The sequence below is a fragment of the Actinia tenebrosa genome, unplaced genomic scaffold, assembly GCF_029948245.1.
Source record: "Actinia tenebrosa isolate PJP-AT-01 unplaced genomic scaffold, QUT_ActTen_1.0 PGA_scaffold17__23_contigs__length_9995812, whole genome shotgun sequence".
Taxonomy (NCBI): Eukaryota; Metazoa; Cnidaria; class Anthozoa; order Actiniaria; family Actiniidae; genus Actinia; species Actinia tenebrosa.
Window position 1 is genome coordinate 7,454,455 of NW_028292577.1, and position 21,376 is coordinate 7,475,830.

The following is a 21,376-nucleotide window of genomic DNA, read 5'->3' on the forward strand; positions in this document are numbered from 1 at the left end:
AATACTATTAGAAAAGCTTGGCAACATTAAATATGTAAATAAATGTGGAAAAATGCATATTCGTTTTCAAATAATATTTGTGTAATTCCAGTTTATTTATGTGTTTATAGTTATTTACATCAGCATCAGGAAAGCATTTATTTCTCATTTATTGATCTATAATTCCTACGTTTTTGTGGTTCATTTTACCAGAGGTAACACCAGTTTGAAGATCAGTTTAGACTTTTCTTATACAAACAAGGTGCATTCTGGTCTAGCATGGGTGGAAACATCACTATATAAGGTGTGATGAATATTTTTTTTACCCAAGCTTGTCCACAATGCATCTCCTTCAACATCTTATCAAAGACTGACGTTTTTTATTCATCAAAATAAGATAACCGTGTAGGTCCTGATAAGTCCCTGGAAGAATGATATTTAGAAGTCATCCATCTCATTCTCATACCCAGATCTGCTATTTGTCAATCTAATTCTTACTTACAAGCAGCTGTTTCTTTCTCCCTCCCCCACAGGAATGAAAATAAATCATTTAATCTATAGACTGCCTATGCCTTTTAACTAAATCAGACTAAGTACAATTGCAAGAGCCCTACCCCTCTCCCCCTTGAAAATAAATGAGTGATAGATTTTCTTGATATTTATCTGATGAAAGAAATCTAAAGATTGCTATTCAATCTATCCATCATGACTAATTAGACTAATATAACTATGTTTAATCCATCTTGATTCGAAGTAAAGTTTCGTCCATCTCAATCCCCGGCAGTCTGAGTATTTTGAATGAATTTTAAGTATTAAGATGGTACAACAGCGACGACAACAATGACGATGAGTAGAAGAACAATAACAATAAGCATGCCTAAAAAAGAGAAAGAAAAAGAACTCAAATAATTTACTAAACGTTTCTACCACTTTATCGTCCTCTAATTTATAGCGCTAGTTGGTGTTTACAAACATTAGCATTGTGATGTTAATTTGCCAATCATTGTCACAATAGGTCTGGTGAAGTTGCTTTGTTTCATTAGCAAATTGATTTCTGTGCCGAGATGTACAAAGCCCGAATAGCGGTATCCGACGGATAAATCCTATCCACTGGATAAATTTATTGGATAACAGCATTGACTTATCCACTTGATAAGGATTTATCCATCAGATAGAGCTATCCACCCTTCCAATGACTGGGCCCTGGTTGGCAGAGTAATGACAATAGCTTATGTCATTATACTAATGTCCCCCCCCCCCCCCCCCCTGAGTAACTTTAATACATAAAGATATGAGCTTTCTATCATGTTCTGTGTTCATATTAGATGTAGTAAGATAATTCGGTTTTGACCTTAATATGCATGTTGGCTCTATCATGATCAGTGTGTAGATTGTGCACATGTGCTATCCTTACCTCCCCTGTCATTGACAACCACCCCCTTACCATTTTACCATAAATAATGTTACTTATAAAATATCATGTACATACCACAGGTAGATGATTTCGCGGTGACTTTCTTCACATGTGTTGTTTCTTTCATAATTCTGCTGTGCGTAGAGTCCATACGGTCTGCGACGTCAACAATGATTTCTAAAAATACACAGAAAAAATTATAATTCCAACTGGGATAATATTTAAATTCATTTACGTTTTCTTTTTTCTTTTTTCTTTTATTTAAACATATAAATTCTTTAAGTTTACTCCAAGAGCTCTCATTCGAGCTCATCTAGGGAGTTCACTTAATAAAAGATTTACACATTTGGATGTGGAGTACAAACACACACACGAAAAAAGAAAAACTAACAAAAAAAAAAAAAAAACTATGCTAACAAACACGTTTTCTTTGAATCAATAGTTACCATTCTGGGTGTCCACTTCATCTGATATAGCATGTCCAATCATTTTCTGTCTCTGGATGATGCCCGATAAAGCATCAAGCCCTTTGTCTTGCTCTGTTGATGAAAAGCATTTAATATTTTTAGGCGCCATTTGGCATCATAATGTCAGTAAAGTGCTACAATCCAGGTTATTTTGACATATCCCTGATTACTCTCTTAAAATAAGTATTAAAGGAGCACTTGAATGAAAATGAATAAAAATTGGAAATGACACGAAACTTGATTGAACTTATCTATATGGCCCAGATAGTAGCCAGGCAACATGTTTCCTTCACAGACGTCAAAAGTGGCGGGGAAAAAAATCAACTTTATTCAGCATCTAAATTGTGAGTAAATGACGTCTATTACTCAACCCTATTGTTCTTTTCTCTTTTAACCCAAGATTTCTCAACAGCGAGTGGCTCCAAGGCTAAAATTTTCACTAATCAGATTTCCATAATTATAATTGAGTCATATTATCCTTGAATACTTCAACTATTCGCACTCTCAAAAATCAGGGCGTTTTCATCCAAGTGCCCCTTTAAAGGAATACAAAACACACGGAAACCACATACGAACCGATGATTCAACAAACATGTGCACAAATTAACAAAAAACACCGTTTTACTTTTCAAAGTTCAAATTTAGAACATGTGTGCGCATAAAAAATGACATGGGCATATTAGATACACTCATCTAAAACAGCATTTTTCCCAAACAAAGCACATTTCAAAATGAAAAACTCAGTTATTTATAAATACTATCCTGAGTACCTAGTACCTTCAAAATAATTAGTCTTCTGTTATTTTCAAAATAGCAATAATTGCAATTATTGTGGTAATGAAACCCATTGTCGTAGAAGAGAAGAATTTATTTAGTGCCAATGTGAGTGGTTCCCCAATTGCCTCAATCTCGTACCCAGAGCCTGCGTTTCTTCTGGCCTGCGGCGAAGAACGAGGGCTCTGGCATAATCCATATTTTGGCACATGCACAATTTTTGGAAAGTTAGATATAACCGATCAAAATAATCAAAGTAAAAATTAAATCAAAGTCAAAATCAAAGTCAAAATCAGTATAAATTGAAAATTGGGGGAAAAATTTTTAAAATTTTTGGCAAGTCTTTGAATGTGTGCGCCATTATACCGGAAGTCCAAGAAATCCTGGTCTCAAAAAATGGATTATGCCAGAGCCCTCGTTCTTCGCTGCAGGCCAGAAGAAGCGCAGGCTCTGGGTATGAGATTGCAATCACCTGAGCCTAGGGCTCATGTTAAAAGTGCCTGATGACAAGAATTCCATATACAATAAATCATAAAATATATTTAGAATAAATGATAGATATAAAGATAAATAAATATATAAAAATAATTTTTGAGTTCCAAATTACTGCTGTGTTCCTTGATTACAGACTCATTTGCACAGGGTTAGCCTCGATTTTGTGCAGAATATTCACGTGTTCCAGTCAAGGTCCGTCGACTTTCAAAGTGTTTGTATTGACGAAGTTGTGCATTCTTTACTTTACTGTTGGTATTTGTGAATATTTGAACACTGATACGAGGCTAACCCTGTGCAAATGAGTCTGTAATTAAGGAACACAGTGATAAATTGGAACTTGAAACTGATCTATTATGAGCTGAATTGGACTTAATGTTTAGGCTATAAATTCTACATACTCTATACATACAAAGTGTGGTTTAATATACCTTCAATGATTTGATGTTGTTGACTGCGCATGTCAGTCACAGACATGTCGTCAGTCTCTAGCATGTAAGGTGAATCAAAGGGGTTTGCATCATTCGTGCCTCTGGATAACAAAGTATCCCTGGAAGATGAACTTTAGTTGGTCAGAACATTGGTATCTGAACCAATGTTTATCATCATCATTATTAATATCATTTGCATCAATATCATTAATCCATCATCATCAATATTATGTACATAATTTTTAGATATAAATATTGTATAATTATCAATAATTTTAACCATGTAAATCCACCGTATATTTTATTTAAGGTTGATGAATAAAGCTTATTATTATTATGAATGTTCTTGTCATTATCATCATTAATACCATAACTATCATTAATAAAAATACGCAGGTGATTATAGAAAATCTCACAAGCTGATTGGTCAAGAAACTCACACTATCACACGATCTTCACCTCGAGCAAAAATCCAAAATGGTGGCCAGCCGCTTTGTTGCTGTCACTGGAAAAAAATGCCTTTTATCTTATTTTTTTTTCTTTTTTTGAAAGAATCACCTGTGTATTTATACTAAAACAATTATTTGCCTCAGGCTCAGCGATTATTGGGAAATATTTACCTCGCCGCTCGAAGACTCGTGTCTCGGTAAATATTCCTGATAATCACTTCGCCTTTGGCAAATAATTGTTAAATAATCATCATCACCAATAACAAACTTTATCACCACAGTAATCACTGTGATCAACATCATCACCATAATCATGAACAACATCATTGTCACTTAAAATTAAACTTTATAACCATCACTCCCCATGAGCAGCTCTTTCGTGGGGTTCACTCCACATGCAATACCACTGTACTCACTATTTACAACACACAACACTTAACTCACATGTTGATTTTTATGGAGGAGGAAAAACCCAGAGAACCCAGAGAAAAACCCTTGGGGCTTGGGAGAGAACTGAACATATCAAACAAACTCACTCGCATTTATGCAGTTGTGCAAAACTGCAACCTGAGGCATAAACTACTCAGCTTTGAGAGACAGCGCCGCAACAACACATGCATTTCACCCTTATTTACAAGTATGCCTAAGATTATGGACCAATGAATGACAATAACCCTAATAAATACCTTCCAAGATCCTTGCTTGTTGGTTCCTGCTGAAATGCAGAGCTGAGCTGTCTTTCCCTATGAATTACATAAAACCACCACCTGGTTAGCTCAGTTGGTAAGAACGTCGGTCTGTTGTGCAGGAGGTTGTGGCTCAAGCCTCGGCCGGACCAACACTCAGGGTCTTAAAATAACTGAGGAGCAGGTGCTGCCTTTGTAATTATATCTACAAATGGTTAGACCTTCAAGTCTTCTTGGACAAGGACTTTAAACCGTAGGCCCTGTCTCCCAACCCTTCCTAACCTACAGTAAAATGGGGGACATAAAAGAACCACTGAGGATGTAAAAAGAAACCCTGGCAGTGGCCACCCTCAGTGCCTCCACTTCATACTAACCATCTCTCATGCTTGTAAATTGCACAAAAAGCAATCTGTCATTCACACTCAATGTAAAGGGCCTTTGATTATATCCACACATAAAAGGGCGCTATATAAATCATAATCATCATCATCATCATCAATTGGTTAATATTATTATCAGGGCTAAAAATGATAACCAGTTATCGGAAAATGTCTGGTGTAGGAACTTGTCCGGCCAAATCTTTGTGATGTCTTTCATTTTGACCAGTAATGTTGAGCCGGAAACGAGGTATAGTCGAGCTAAAGCAAATTTGGTTGGTCATCCTGAACGGCGACTGACTAGTGGTTATTTTTATCCCTGTTGATTTCTCCTAACTTTGTGAGATTGTAACTTACTTTGTTATAAGTTGATCAATCATGTTTTGTCTTCTATCTACTTCTCGTTCCGTGCTGATAATCTATTAAGGCTTATTAACAGTTTATGGGGATATAATAAATTTAAGTCTAAAATTATATGGAAGCTGATTACTGAAAGAATTCATTATACGTCTGCAGCAATAAATTTTTTATTAACCATTCCTTCCCATGAACATACCTATATGTATGTCGACAAATTTTCATGCGAGCTACAATCATATAGGTATTTGGATATTGTAATCTCTGTACTCCCCTAGTTGTTGGCGATTTCAATACAAAAAAAAATCTTTGGATTTCATAATCTCTGTAATCCCTGGTCGTTGGCAATAATTTATTGCAATACAAAAAAATCTTGTCATTGAGAAAGATCTGGTGTTTAAAATGAAGTACAACTAGTATAGCATTTTATACTCATTTCTCTTTGATCTCATGGGGCAAAAACCAAAATGGCTGCCTGTAGCTGGAATGAGTACCTTGCTATGAACCATGGGAAGGAAGGGGTTAAGCTCCTGGTATAAGCTGGGTTAATGGTAGTAGAAAAAGACAGAGGTGCTATACAGATTACTAACTCTCTGCCCATTATAGAACTTCTGAAATACTTGTAACGTAAAGTATAGTACCACAGGTTTTAAAAGGATACATGTGATATGATGATGATGCTCTCAGTAATGACTGCTTCAAGCCTTCCAAGTCACGACTAAAATTCTTTAACATAAATCTAATGTCGGATTCAATCTGGAAAATAATAACAAAATAAACTGGAGCCTTAAAAATACATTAATATATCTGGACACCTTATCCTTAATGAAACCTGCAATAGCTAATTTATCATTTTGGTCCTATTGATGGTAAATGACCTTTAAATTTTATTGGCACCCTGAAACAACCTCTTGGCTGATCTAAGTCAGGGTATGGATAACTCACAGATAGAACCCTGAAACAACCTCTGAACTGATTAAAGTCAGGGTATGGTTGACTCACAGATCAAATTGGAATTTAGCACGTTAGTTTTGCAGACGGAGGAAAAGAAAAAGTAGAGACCTAACAAACGAAAATGCACTACTGCTGGGTAGTCACCCTTGATTCCCAAAATAGTCAAATAAAAATGCATGGTGGCCAAGTTGTTGGTACTAAATGAGGAAGCTAATGAGGAAATCTTGGGATTTGCTTACCCTTGCATAGTTGCTTCCTGATCGGCGTAGTCTGTTGCGCTCGTTAATCTTTTCCATGATGTCTTGTCCATATTGCTCAACACCCCTGTATTCATTTTGCCTTTGGTAGAACACATTAATGATAAAAGAAAAATATCATTGAAAAAATTATAAGTACAAAACAAAAACACGACAGCTACAACATGAGCAATGTACAAAAATATCAATTTAGCTGGATTAAAGTGTGACATATTCTGATTGATTTTCAAACAAAAGAATGTATGAAACAACTGAATTAATGAATGAGACAACGAAGAAAAAGTGAATGAGTAGAAATGAATCCTTGTTTTGTAAATATTATGTACACCTAAATGAACCTGTACATAACCCCGAATAATCGACAACAGCAACGCCAAAACCCTCCAATACTAATTAAATTTACAGAACAAAGATAACTGGTGTAGTTGATGGAGTGCTGGTGCATTTAATTCCACTAAAATAATCAAAAATTTCCACGTATTTATAGACTTCACTTCACTTTCTAAAATCATGTGATCACAAAATAACCCAAAATCATAAAAGAAATAAATAAGAAAAATAAAAAAATAAACCAAAAGAATTTTACAAACGCATCCTTCTATAATCTTTACATATCAAAGAAGATGACTTCATGAATTGTAGTTAAAACTAAAGTAAAGAAACGGTTAAAACGATAAATATTTGGTAAATCTTACCAAGAATCTGTGGGCGCCATCTTGGTTCCCTCTATCTGACTGACTTCCGTTACCCAGGTTCTCTCGTCATGTTTAGCACAGGAAGACCACAGAATAAAAAATAAGTCAAAGGGGTAATAACGCGCGTTTTTGTTTTGCACTTTTTTGTAGAAGTTCTGCATTGATATTATCATTGATTAGCTTTTGAGTACCCTGCTGCCAGGCAGGCTCTCTCCCTTTAATTTTCTACGAGCAGGGTTGCTTTTTTAAAAGTTGTTTTATCAAAACTTTTAAATTTGAAAAGAAGGAAAATAGCATACGTTTTTAGTCCTTTCTTTGGGACAAACAGAATATAGTCACTCATGTAATCCTCCCCATCCTACTCAGTTAACAAAATGATCACCAAGCTCCTGAAGCACTCCCCTCTTCCTTCGTGAAAGTTATTTTTTTGGTGAGAAAAACACGAGACCTCTATTTTTCCGACATTTTCCTTCTTCTATCTTACTCAATATTCCTAACAACAATTTTCAGGCTTTAAATCTACTTTGGTCCCGCATGAGATGCTCCTGTCAATTATCCAACGATATTTAACTTTAATTTCACACATAAGTAACTCAGCCACTTAATCTTTGTTTGAACAGAATATGTCGTCATTACCATTATTGTCCAATCAGGTGGCCGTAAGGCTACTCACAAAGGCATGGGATGGTCACTGTTCAGTATAAATCTGCATAAGAATTACAAGAGACGCCACGTTAATGTATGTTATTTTAGCTTTAGATGTTAATTTTCAGTGATTACAGTTAACCTCGTTGGATCACGAAACCGCTTAAATAGTTTACTGAAACTCGTGAGCTCTCCCTCTTGATTGAAGAGAACGCATTGGAATAAAGTCCACGCGTCGCTTTTTTTGTTTTTGAAGATAATTCACGATGTTGAGGGCGCTGTTTCTTGGCGTTTTTGTGGCAGTTGTTGCTCTCGCCGCGACAGCGGAAAAGCCAAAAGACAAGCTTGTTGTCGTAGATGTTAAGGGCCTCGCGAAGAAGGAAAACTCCTTGAAGAATTTAAAAATTCCGAAGGTCAACCCGAACGAATTGAACAAGAAGCGAGAACAATTGTTAACCTTGAAAGAGATTAAAAAAGAAGACTTCGAAAAACTCAGTCATAAAGAAAAGCGTAAACTCTTGAAGAAGATGAAGAAAGATGCTTTAAAGATGAAGCGTCTTCGTGTGATTCAGAAACTAAAACGAAAGTTCCTACAGAAGAGAAAGCTTAAGCTCAGGCGTCAAGACAAAAAAGAAAAGAAGGCTTTTAAGAAAAACCTGCTGAAACAGAAACAAATGAAGAGGATGATGAAAAAGAAGTCTAAGAAAGCGCACAAGCGAGAGCACAAGAAAGAGCACAAGAGAGGGCACAAGAAACATCACAAGAGAGAGCACCAGAAACAAGGAAAGCGTGGAAAGAATCAAGAGAAGAGAGAGAAAACTCCAGAAAAGAAAAAGCAATAAGGTGAGTGTATTAGCTCCTAATTTTGAAAATAATCTAAAAAGGAAGGAATGAAATATGTGATGAATTCTTAAAAGTAAACGTTGGTTGATTCGATGTCAAGAGGCTGCATTTTATAGGCTTTTTTTGGAAAGAACTGAATCCATGGCCAAGTTAGTCAACTCGACTTCAATAAACTTTTGGATTTATAATAATGTTTTTATTTTTGCGGGCAAAAGTCATGATAAAAATATAATATCATCGAAACTTTCAAATCGTCCGTTATTACAATAATTTATGGAGTTTTCTTAGATTTTTTGCTTAGGAATTCAACAGGCTTTTTCAGGCTGGAATTCTCAGCTCATTCAGACTAAACAGAAATAACTGAAGGGAGTTCGCGAGAGCAAAAGAAAGAAAAATATGGCAAATGTTTAGAATCTCTACTAAATAAAAATCTCATCAAGACTCAAAAGTGTATTATATTGAGCATTTTTGTATAACAAGAGCAAAGGATTTCCGCCAGAGAGCAGGAATTTTTTGACATTTGTACATGGCTTAAAGAATCCAGTGTTGAAAAAACAATCGATTTTTCTGTAGCAAACCCGCGAAAGAAATTAAAGATTTATGAGAACTACTCAATGAAAAAGTAATTGAACTCACAGTTTTGAATACGTGAGAAAAAATAAATAAAATTATTTTGTTTTTGGACCATTTTAAAGGGAAATTATATTGTTACAAATCTAAAACCATGTTTTTATATATACTTATATTTGATAGGCAAAGTTATATTACAGTTTCAGTATCAAATTCCCTTTCACGGAGTCGGAAGAACTGAGTTCCTCTCTTTTAACTTGGGTATTACCCCGATTAGAATGTGTTTCGGATAATTTAAAAAAACTGCGCATTTATGGTATTCCGGACTCAAGGTTCGATGAATTTTGAGAGCAGCATTTTAAATTTAAATTTTAAATTTCAATCATGAAATTTACTGTTAAGCATCAATGATTTTTGCCGATTTCTGGTATTTTTGAACGAGTTATTTCCTGAATTGATTTTTTGTTTTGTTAATTTTTAGACTTTGAATTTAGTATAGGACTAAAAACCGATGATGAAAAAACAACACACACACGAAACGATCAAGAATAAGAAATGAAAAAGCAAAAATCTATGAATTTGCCCCGAGCATTGAATAACTTGTAACAAAACATACCTAATTGTTAAAAATAAATTAAATTGAAAAAACTCCAAATATAAAGATAGTATAAGTTTATCATCTTTATCTTAACGAAAAACCGTTTCAACGGAAATTTCCTTGACAAGTTTTAATCAATAAATTGGTTATATTTCGATATTTTGATCAAATGGAAGATTAAATTTTAGTTCGTTCAACCAGAAAGACGAAACAGAGGCCGACTCCTGCTGTTTTCATGATAAATTAAGGAGCAGACCACATTTTCTCAAAACATTACTATTTTGAAGGGTATTAGAGACAGCGATTTAATTATTTGGAACAGTGGGATGTGACTGGGTGAAAGATTACAGGGAAGAAAGCAATTTCATAGTATTACAATGAAATAATAAAAATTCTATTCGTGAAAAAATGTATTTAAAAGAAAGTAAAAGAAAAAAGAAAGAAAAATTTGCGAGATCTATTTAAGGTTAGACAAATAAAAGTTCCAAGACTGTTTTCTCCTTTGGGCTTCCTGTGGATTAGGGTTACCACAGGAAACCCATAACCAGTGCTTGGCGAACAGTTCTAGAACTAATACATTGATTTGTTTTTTCCTATTTTAGATAACCTTTTGTATTCTACGGGAGCGTAACAGATGCTGAGTAAGATAATACCTTAGGATAACTGCCAAAACTAAGAAAATGGCTTAAGTTTATAATATTTTTCTGAATGTTTACATCAAGTCAGGATATATACAATTAGGCTGCGTTCGTGTATTGCGGGGGGGGGGGGGGGGGGGGGGGGGGGGGGGGGGGGGAGGGGGGGGGCAGATGAAAATTTGAAATGTCCAGAATAATTCACAACACCCCCTTTAAAATAATGCAAAAAAATATGATCCCCCCTAAGCAAGGCTTGTAGCTTCCTCCAACAATTGTGCATCCCCACCATTTTTCTGATGAAAATTTGCCCATCCCCCCTTTTTCCTACCAAAACTTTCCCGATCCCCCCTCAATTTCACCTGCCCCCCCCCCCCCCCCCCCCCCCCCCGCTGCCATACATTATGAATGCAGCCTTATTTGGCCATTTTCAAAAAATGATAAAGTCAGTTTGACACCTATTTTATAGCATTGTACTTTCTTTTATGTAAACTGTATTTTACTTATGTTTACTCTGCCCTATTTTTAAATCTAATTGATTTTTTGAGGAATGATAAATTTACAAGGGATTTAAATTACATTCAGAACTACTTGGAGAAATTTCTGCAAGGTTTTTATCAAGACATGGGAGAATTTTTTGTTTTTCTCCCATGTGTGTGCCACTGTGCACCAGTTTTGCATAAAGTTGTGCTTCAATTGCTTAGCTTTTATTGTATGATGTGCCAATTCTGAGCTTTCAAATTAAGCTGTTAGTGTTGTGTAGCCTAGCACAAACTATACAAAATAAAATGTAAACTGAAACGTTGCTTTCTTATTGTAAACTAAATCATTTGAATAAATAAACCTTTTTCAGAGTTTTTAAGCTTGTATTAATTGTTGTTTATGAATATTGAAATGCTATCAGAAGTTTGACTGAGAATTTCTTTAACAACAACAGGGACTTAGTCAGGATTTTGCCTCGGGGGGAGGGGGGATAAAAACCATTTTCAGAACATCAGATTCTGTTAGTTGAACTTATGACGTGATGATGACTACATAGATGTTTAGAATTGTACAGCATGAGGATGGGAATCAACCAACTTTGCAACAGACCCTGAGTCTGGACCTGATAATATAAAGTAAATGTATGAACACATCAAGTCCAACCCTAACTTGGAAGCATTGTTTTCATGGCCACTCAAGCAAATTTAGGGAAGGTCTATATATAAGAAATACAAATGCACACAACAGTCATTTAACCACACGGTTTATTGGACAAAGAAGTTGATGATTATTACCGAGTAATGTACTACATAGTTTTTATAAATAGGACAAATAACAAAATCACTATGTTGAATGGAGAAAGTTAAGGTAAATCAAACCACCATACAATCATTCATATCACATTTTTGTCCTAAACTAATGCCACTAGCAACATTTAGGTATTGCAGCATAAATAACCTGAGAACTATTGGACTTGTTTGAAGCATTAACTATTTTGAATCAAACATGTTATTAGCCATTCCCGAGGTTGAGAAAAAAACTGGGTTGGTATTTCAGTGCATTTTTTGGGCTGTTTTTAGGGAATATTATATTTCCAATATAGTGTCCTTTTTGTCCCCTAAGAAAGTCCTACAATACCAACTCAACCCAGTTTTTTCCTTAAACCTCGGAATGACTGATACATTTAAATCTGCGGCAAAAACCAAGGCCTGGTTTAAATGATAAACATTTTTATGCTCCAATTATTGCACAGGAAACTTTATTTAATTCAATGATTTAATTTGATAGTTGATTTAGTGATGGGGGAGTTAAAAGTTTAATTGGCAATGATGGTATGTTGCAATTAGACATAAATCCTTCATGCATTCAGTACCTTACAAATTGCAGATTAAATCAGATATTCAGCACCAAAACTGGACCTTGAGAACATTTATAATTTACCAGCCACATGCTAAAGCAACTACCAATATGTATGCATAAGTCTGTAAATCCAACAATGAAAATAAGCACTGGAATAAGCTTAGCTATTGAAGGCTATTTTCAGCTAATACTAATATTAATTAAAGCAACAAAAAAACATTTCTATCCCTAAAATACAGTTTACAAACTATCACATTTAAAGTACCTTCTGGGTACCTTTATGATGAGCTTCTTCATGACTAGTCTAAGGCAAAATCTTCAAAGACAGCTTTGAAACCAACCATGCCATGTGAACTTGACGAGGTGGACTCAATGTGGGGATCTGGAGTGGCGTGGAGAGCTTGATCTTCGTTTTTCACTAGACTCCTTATCTTTGCTGTCTCTGCTGTCTCTGTTGGATCTCTCACGGGACCTGAAAGGATGTTAAAACTTTAAATACAATTTGAACCTCATGAATCAATGATTCTGTATATCACTTTTTCTAGTCATGTCCATCAAATCAAACATTTGACAAGAATTCCCCAAATGTTTCCCAATTTTTTAACAATTCCCTAAAGATTCAAAGCAGCAGAGCAATAAGTTGTCTGTCTTCCAAGACTATTGTCCACTCTCCTTTGAAAATAAGGAACTGTAGAGACAAGGCGGCAAAAGCTCAATGTCTGGGACCATAAAATATTTAAAAACAAAAATCAAAGTCTTTGCATGAGAAAATGTAGGAAGTTGAAGGCCCCCCTCCTGCCCCACCCTATCTCTTCTGCCCTTGAAGAAATGGATAATTGACTTAAATAAATCTGATAAAAGGTACGCATATAGAAAAAAAAAAAAAAATGCACTGGCACTCTTCTTTATATTTCATTTTGAACTGGTATGTGTGATGCCAAAATGCTGACAGTCTTAATACTAGATTAACTTAGTACCTACTAGTATAAGTCTTATTTTAACAGTGAATAGAACTAAGAGAGGACTTTTCCTTATTAAATTAAGTTTTTTTTATCACTGAATCAAAAAAGCAATTCAGAGATAAAGGGGTGAAAATACAATGGGATACCTGTCCATGAAGAATACCTCAATTAGACTGTTCTCTGTCTACTGGGCAGTACCAGTAATGCCGCAACTGTAGGGTACTGTAGATCTGACGAAGTTGAACTCGCACCAGAAGAATTAATGGTTTTGTCCAAACTGGAACATGAGTTATGTTAGGGCAACAAGTGCCGCAAGGACGAAATTCACGATAAAATAAAAATTCAAAGCTATATTTCTGTACCTTGGCTTCTCCGGTCTGTTGTACACCTTCAATCACAGTTGGCTTGATATATTATAGGTATAAAGGTTTTCTTTAACCATTATGATAACGATATAAACCTACTACACCAATATTTAAAATTTAGGTATTTTTAATGGAAGAAATTCTAAAATTTTTAAATTTCATAAAAACTCTTCCAGGAGGATCTAACGTTATGCCACATTGTGCTAAAGTGTTAAATTAAATTTTCCTATATTTTTATTTTTTCCTTTTCTTTCCTTATCTTTTTTTCTTTTTCATTGACTTGCAAGAATAATCTCCTTAGAAAATGTTTTTACTTTGCTTCATTCCAAATCTTTAAGAATTGATTTTTCCCCCTAAACTTTTCAAAATCATATTGAATACCTCTATTAGAGATCCTGTGTTCCATATGTTGAAGCGTTGGCCTGACACATCTGGGGTTCAGTTCTTGCACTGATGATGTTAATTCGAATAATCCCAGTCGATAGCCACGGATGGCATTTACAGTACCAAATGCATGCTTTGTGAATTTGACTTTAGTCAAGATTAAAGCATGGTAATTTGATTATATATATATATATTTATTTATTTACTCTCGGCATCATGCTCCTCAGCATGCGAATTAACAGATATTATGCTGTTAAGCATGTGTTGTGGTGATTGGTAGGTCTTTTGTTTAAGAAAGAGCTCCAATCATGGCGAGTTACAGGATAAAATTTTGGGTTCCTTGGAACTCTTTAAGGGATTAGCTTGACTCACCTGCTACGGGATCTTCTGGACTTATCTTTATAGTCTTTGCTGTCTTCTCTGGTTCTTTCCCTGTCACGTTCCTTGCGGCGGTCTCTGTCTGCATCCCTATCACGATCACGGTCACGATCACGGTCCCTATCTCGATCACGTCTCCTATCTCTGTCACGATCACTGCCTCTATCTCTGTCCCGATCCCTCCTCCTCTCTCTATCCCTATCCCTATCTCGGCCACGATCTCTTTCCCTATCACGATCACGGTCTCTAATATCCCTTTCTTTTGGCTTTTCAACATCCAGTTCCTTATCTTTGTTCCGTGCATTTTTCCAAGGACGTGACTATAGCAAAACAAAAGAAGTAAATATATTAATTTTAGTGCTTCATATTACTTTTGACCAGTCAATTTCCATACAAATTTTAAAATATTTTGATGGAATTCCACAAGAAAAAAAATTCAATTGGAATCCAGCAGAAGGAAACAAGCAGAAGTAGAGAACAGGCACTCTGAGGAACAACTATGAATGTTATTTCTTTCTTTATCTATATATTTATTCTTAGGACCTGCTGATGTAAAGCTATGTAAACTAGGAGCAGGCCTTGCTCAGTTGGTTAGTGCGCGATCTTCAGAGCTTGAGGTCCACAGTTTGATCCTTAGGACCTCCACGTCTGTTTCGACTTCTCTTCTAATCTGTGTAGTTTCAGCTTTAAATACTCTTAAAGCAGAACACTGATGGAGAGAGGGGGTAAAGTGCGCACCGTCGGCTTCCATTGATAGCAGTTGAATTTCAACTGAAGGAACTACCGACGTCAAATATAGGTACTTTACCTTTTTTTACTATGTAAACTAGAGTGTAATTGTACATACCCTGAACTCTTCGAGTGTAGATTTGATCCTTGCATAGCCCATATGTTGCTTGCCTTGAAGATGATCATCTACTCTGGTCTGAGCATCACCAACAATGAGAAAAGCACCACAGACCTCACATACTTCCATCTGTTTCTCCTGTGATGTCATGTGATTGGGATCTCTTCCCTTCTGACGTATCATCAGATGAAATAAGAGTAAGAAGAGATACATACCATCAGCGCTAGAAAATACTGGCCGGCCAATATTGCCAGTCATGACGACCAACAAAATTAGTTGTAGTTTGGTGTTAGCTCATTTCTGGCTCATATTTACAGGTCAAAATGACCAGCAACGCAATTATTTGACTGGACAAGTTTCAATAGCGCAGCACAACCGTGATGTCATAAAAACGAAGAAAAAGGCGAAATTCAGACAAACAAACTTACAAGTTTACTTTCGGTAATTTTCACAGTCAATAATAATTGCAGTTGATCTTAGTTTACATGGCTATTATTGTAACTTTAAGCAAAAATAATAAAATCGGTTCGTATAATTCTTGTAGCAGTTAAACAGAATGCAATGTTTGTCCGAATCTTTAAGCTATTTTTAGAATCAGTGCGCTGCGCTATTCTGGCACTGATGATTGGCAGTTACTTTTAGAACTGTTGTTTACCACAAAAAATAGAAAAACTGTAGGCAAGGACAAAAAAAGAGGAGCTTCCTTCTGACTATGTTTTTACAGTACCTTGTACAACTTCAAATTCTCACCCTGAAGTGTTCCATACAAAGAATCCAAAACTAAGAACTGATACTCACCCCATTTAACTGTTCTTTTTCATCTTTTAGCTGATCTATCAGTTTCATTACACCTTGGGCTTCTTCTACTTTGCCTTCAGACCCAAGTTCCTCAACCTACATTTGAGTATTACCATACAGCATCACTTGGTATTTTGCAAAATATGCTTCTTTCGATAAACCTAATGCAAGGTTTCCTATTTCAGACCATATGTCATTCCCTAGGGTATCATTTCTTTGTTTACAGTTGCACATGAAAAGACACATGAATATGGATACAACCTAAACAAAGAATCTTACTCTTGAGATAACACATGGTCTGAAATGGGCAACACAATACGCCCAAGTATAGTAAAAAATTTAATTACCTGTTCAACCAAAGTATTGATTTTTTGGGTCAACATCTGTTCCTTCTCGCTATCAACTTTGACACCTGGATTTTCCTTTAGAGAAATTAAAATTAGCAATAAATTGACATCTTGTGAGGTTTTAAGATTTGCATATTTATCTATTTTTTAATGAGTCATATCGACATTTCAGCTGCTGTTGTGATTAATTTAAAATTTATCAAACCTTACGGCTTTGTTTGCATTGCTACCATAACTAGGCCAATGTAACATGATAACATGCAGGCCCAAAAGTATAACTCTAGAGCATAATGGGACATGATACACTATACCTCTAGCTCAGCTGGTAGAGCATCGGTAGTACAATTCCGAAGGTCATGGGTTCGATTCCCAGCGAGGTTGGAAATTAATTTTTCCAAATTTAATTCCAAGGGCTTTCGCCCGGAATAACCTCGTTCCCAAGCACTATAACTTATCTATGTTTCTATATCTTGTATTTCATAAGTGCTACGCGGTCCACATATTCTCATATATAACTATTAATCCAATCAAAATGCTTGACCATAGCCTGAGTTAACCTGATATTTTTTTACAGTCAGTCTATTGCTAGGGTCAGGTTGTACAAAGGATAAATCCTTATCCAGTGGATAGGTTGATGGTGTTATCCAATACATTTATATACTGGATAAGATTTATTCTTTAGATAGTGCTATCCACCCTTCGTACAACCATGCCCTGTTCTGTAGTATGTCTATTGCTTGGATCTACACCTCTACCTTCAAATTTATTGATACACTAAAAAATGAAACCAGAGTACCCAGACAAAAACCCCCAAGAAATGGAGACACCCATTAAACTCTACTCATGTGCATTATGCCGAACTCTGGAATCGAACCCACCCTAGATATGATAGGCAAGCATGCAACCGCTACACCGCCCTTAAAACTGGTCACTTTATGGAGCTCATTTTGGTTAAAGAAGTTTATTACAGACCTTTTCTCTTGGTATGAGTCTAGCGTGACCTCTTCGTATTCTTCTTTCAACATCAGTCATGATACTTTGAAGGTAACGTAAGAAATCTTCTTCGTACCCCATTTGACCAAATCGACTACTCTTTTCATAGCTAAAGAAGAGGATTTAAAATAAGATTTCAATATTTAAGAGATGATTATGTAACACAAGTTAGATGATCAACTTACGCAGCTTTTAGCTTGTCATCATGCATTTTTTCACATGGGCCTGTTAATGAGAGAAAATTTTTTCCATAGGTTATGAGGTATTATACTTTTATTACATTGCTTCTCAATAGTGCATGTAGAATCATCGGCACTATTAACTAGGTTTTGATGGATTTCAATCAAGGAGTTTCCATGATATTCCATTGGTAAATGTGCTTAAAAACTTTGCATTATCTGACAGAAAAAACCCTAATTGTGCTGATGGGAAACTGTACCATGCTATAGACCCCTCGCATGTGACATAAAATTAGCTCTACTTGAAGGACAAAACAAAAGAATTTCAATCCCATAAGAATTGGAAACCTATTGTTATGTTCTCCATATTAAGCTGATTGGAAACCACTGTAGAATCAAAGGAATCATCATTTGTAGTTACTAGTGGGTTTCTGTGAACGTCAAAGATCAACCAACAAGGCTGCTGTTTCAATGTTATTTATATTTTGAGGGATTTTGAGTCATGTGATTGTATCCCAAGAATAAGAATAATTTAAGTTTATAGAAATTACAGAAATTTGTCTTTCAAAGATAATCAGATATAATCATTCCCCTTTTGCACCAATGATTGTTAAACCACAACACTCAAAAGTAGTTTATGAAAATTTTTGCGTCCAATTCAAACATAAAGAGTACATTAATCAATAGAGAAATATGAAATAAAGGCGTTTAATTGTGTCAAGGCATTTTCTTAAAATTTTCCTTGCTTTGCTTGGACAAACTCGACGTTACAGTTCGAACTTCACAACTTACCTAAATCTGATCTGGTATTTATAAAAAGCTCCGACGGACAAAATCCACATAAATGGTATTTACAGACCTGAAAACAAAAGTTCATTAGCCATTAAAGAACACGTACAGACCAAGCAAGGCTACTTAGAGCCGCCATCTTGAAAGTACCAAGCCTGAATAAATGGACTTTTTTAAGCCTCCAGGGGTAAAAATACCATAATTATTATAACAGACAGTTAGTATAATACCTGAGGGTCAGACCAGTGTGTTGATTTTCCTTTTTGATCGGGGGCAAGATCTCTATCTGCCCCCATAAGTTCATCTAATAGAGCTGCAGCGGACAACATCGCCATTACTGTACCTCTGAAGCTTCGAGGATATCCCACAATGCACTGCGGCTTTAATATGTAAGACTTAAGGGGGCGCGAAGCATTCGTCTCCATGGTGATATTAAACTGCGACAGTTTCGTCGCTCTCTTGAGTTAGGAGAATATTTTGTATTTAGTCAAAAAGGATTTCAGTCTGAGTAATAACTTTACTTTAAAAAAATTATTTGAAAATTCTTTGATTGTGACCATGGTAATAATAAGGAAAAAAGTTTCTTCTATAGACCCCTTGCATGTGACGTCAAAGCAGCTCCATCAGAGGGACGAGACAAAAGAATTCCAATCTTCTGAGAATTTGATCATATTGTTTTGTCCCCAAGAATGAATTGCATTCCAAAGTGCTGCAAGGGGTCTATATTCTGAAACTATACAATACCTTCCACCAGCACTTTTGTATTCCTTGGACATTTCAATTTCTCTCTATAGGAAAGGCATATATATTGAAGGGTGGTAAAGGATTATTTTGTGAAAGGTGATTTGATCTGTTTTTATTGTTTATGAAACTCAACATATTTTCATTATTTCATTAATCATCTTTTTACTGTTTTATTTTCTGTGCAACATGATTCGTTCCTCCCTTTACCACCCTGATATTACTAAAGTGAGCACTTCTGATTGCATCAATTTTCTTTTAATAAGTTATTTAGAAAAGCTTTATAGAATGTAGACATTATGCTAAATAATGGTGGCATAGTACTTGTACTGTAGGAGTTCACTTGCTTCTCAACCCAGGGGTCTTGAGTTCAAATCTTGGGCTTGGAATATCTTCCCTGATTCGAGGATTTTTTCGGGGTTTTATTGTTTTCTTTCCTCCACCAAACCCGACAAGCCAAATTTTAACTTAATCCGTGAGTTATCCATAAGGCCTACTTTAGATCAGGCCAGAGGTTGTTTTGATAACCATTCAAAACATTTTAAGGTTAAAGGCAGTAAACTTGATTAAAAAGCTAAATTCATTCATGATAAAAAAATGGAATTAATTTTTTTGTGGTTTATCAATTATATGGCTGGAAGCAAAACTGAGGTTTTTCTGCTTCATATAAATTCAATTCCTTCAAATTTATTTTCTCCAATTAATGTTTCCTTCATGAGTTTTTGTCCATAAATATCAAAAGCAAGAATATATGATCTTATGACACCTTTATCTTCTTCTGTCTTCAATGCAACAATTAATTCATCATCTGTTCCTGGAATAAACTTAAATGAAGAAAAGCCATGAGTAGGGTTTAGCTCGCCAATGGTGCGCACATGAATGTTGCTGAAGTGCTCATCACAGCTGATAAGAACATTGGTGGCACGATGCTCATCATCCTTTTCATTATAAGATTCATGACTAGCTCGTCTGGGTAGGAAAAACCACTTTTTGTGCTTGTCGCTCCAGTTGGCTGATTCATGGATTATGTATCCAGGTGGCATGATTCCTAGTGCAGCTCGCATGGCATTGTACCTTGGCACCCAGTTATGGTGGACTACATCTCCATTCACCCCAATACTTTTCACCCACTGTGGGTTATGGTTCTGAAATACCCCTTCAGTTGTCGTCCATTCCTTTCCAAGTCCCCCTGCGTAAAGAGTTTTGCTCTTGACTGCCAGCCACTCACCCTTGAACCCTTTGGCCTCAGTCCCATCTCCATCAGGCAGGATCACCCAGGCAACTACATGCTCATTCAAGATTTGATACAGCACCCCAGTCCTGTCATCTACGGCATACAGTTTACCATTAAAAACTATCAACTCTGAAAGCTCCATCCCACGGCCCTTTTGAGACAGAGTCGAGGACAGCACGACTAGCTTATCATCCCATTCCACAGATACCTTGCGATCGTTTGTAAGGGTCAAGTAACCACGTTTATAATGGCTAGTCCAAGTGTTCTTCTTGGTGGAAGATTTTGAATTCTCATCCAAGTCTGCTATGATTCCTATTCGAAATCGTATACCATTCGCAATCTTTTGGGTTGAGCTTAGAGGATAAGTATCGTTATACATCGTATTTAGACCAGATCTGTGATAGAAATCAATGCTTTGAGCATTTACATTATCTGAATTAGATGATCTCGAAGGCCATGCGAAGTAAACTAGTGGAATCACTACAAGACCCAAACACGTCGCGTAGATAAAACATCTCTGCATTAGGGCCTGGACATCTCCTTGATTATAATTCTTTCGACTATTATGCATAGTTGGGAGTCTATTCGAGAGTTATTTTCAACACAAATAGACTTAAATTATGTCTTATGTCACTAAACAACGTAGAATTTTTCGGTGTTCAATCTTAGATGATTGCTATGCAACCTCGCTTAGTAATATTGATTAATAATTTACGATGATAATTTACGTACATACATATATATATATACATATATTTACTTGTTATCTTTCTCCAGTAGAGCTTTTCAAAGCTAATATCTTACAGGACAAATAAAATAAAATAATATGCTTGTATGCTGCGGCCTACTGATGTAAAGCAGTATCTAAAGCATGTATATTATATATCTGTATTT

General features: G+C 35.7%; 4 protein-coding genes across 6 annotated transcripts; 1 reads left to right on the forward strand and 3 right to left on the reverse strand.

Moving 5' to 3' along the window:
• Positions 1 to 74: 74 nt before the first annotated feature.
• LOC116307454 (syntaxin-8) lies at positions 75 to 7,416 on the reverse strand. Of its 2 annotated transcripts, none has more exons than XM_031717714.2 (9): positions 7,333 to 7,416; positions 6,620 to 6,719; positions 6,088 to 6,182; positions 5,427 to 5,480; positions 4,693 to 4,749; positions 3,558 to 3,676; positions 1,840 to 1,932; positions 1,469 to 1,570; positions 75 to 856 (listed from the first exon to the last, which is right to left on the reverse strand). In XM_031717714.2, the coding sequence occupies exons 1-9, from the start codon at positions 7,350 to 7,352 to the stop codon at positions 792 to 794; spliced, it is 705 nt and encodes a 234-aa protein (XP_031573574.1). In that variant the 5' UTR covers positions 7,353 to 7,416; the 3' UTR covers positions 75 to 791. The 2 variants fall into 2 exon arrangements, with proteins under 2 accessions (XP_031573574.1, XP_031573573.1); XM_031717713.2 differs by having other exon boundaries at positions 3,558 to 3,688.
• Positions 7,417 to 8,061: 645 nt separating this feature from the next.
• Positions 8,062 to 11,003, forward strand: LOC116307450 (uncharacterized). Its single transcript, XM_031717706.2, has 2 exons — positions 8,062 to 8,820; positions 10,591 to 11,003. The coding sequence occupies exon 1, from the start codon at positions 8,244 to 8,246 to the stop codon at positions 8,817 to 8,819; it is 576 nt and encodes a 191-aa protein (XP_031573566.1). The 5' UTR covers positions 8,062 to 8,243; the 3' UTR covers position 8,820; positions 10,591 to 11,003.
• Positions 11,004 to 11,852: 849 nt separating this feature from the next.
• LOC116307451 (luc7-like protein 3) lies at positions 11,853 to 18,859 on the reverse strand. 2 transcript variants are annotated; one of them, XM_031717709.1, is made up of 9 exons: positions 18,738 to 18,859; positions 18,511 to 18,577; positions 17,725 to 17,764; positions 17,519 to 17,648; positions 16,547 to 16,621; positions 16,200 to 16,295; positions 15,402 to 15,569; positions 14,549 to 14,874; positions 11,853 to 12,937 (listed from the first exon to the last, which is right to left on the reverse strand). In XM_031717709.1, the coding sequence occupies exons 1-9, from the start codon at positions 18,840 to 18,842 to the stop codon at positions 12,835 to 12,837; spliced, it is 1,110 nt and encodes a 369-aa protein (XP_031573569.1). In that variant the 5' UTR covers positions 18,843 to 18,859; the 3' UTR covers positions 11,853 to 12,834. The 2 variants fall into 2 exon arrangements, with proteins under 2 accessions (XP_031573569.1, XP_031573567.1); XM_031717707.1 differs by having other exon boundaries at positions 15,402 to 15,572.
• A 489-nt stretch (positions 18,860 to 19,348) lies between these two features.
• LOC116307456 (soluble calcium-activated nucleotidase 1-like) lies at positions 19,349 to 21,138 on the reverse strand. The gene has a single exon (XM_031717717.2). The coding sequence runs from the start codon at positions 21,051 to 21,053 to the stop codon at positions 19,911 to 19,913; it is 1,143 nt and encodes a 380-aa protein (XP_031573577.1). The 5' UTR covers positions 21,054 to 21,138; the 3' UTR covers positions 19,349 to 19,910.
• Between the last annotated feature and the right edge of the window lie 238 nt (positions 21,139 to 21,376).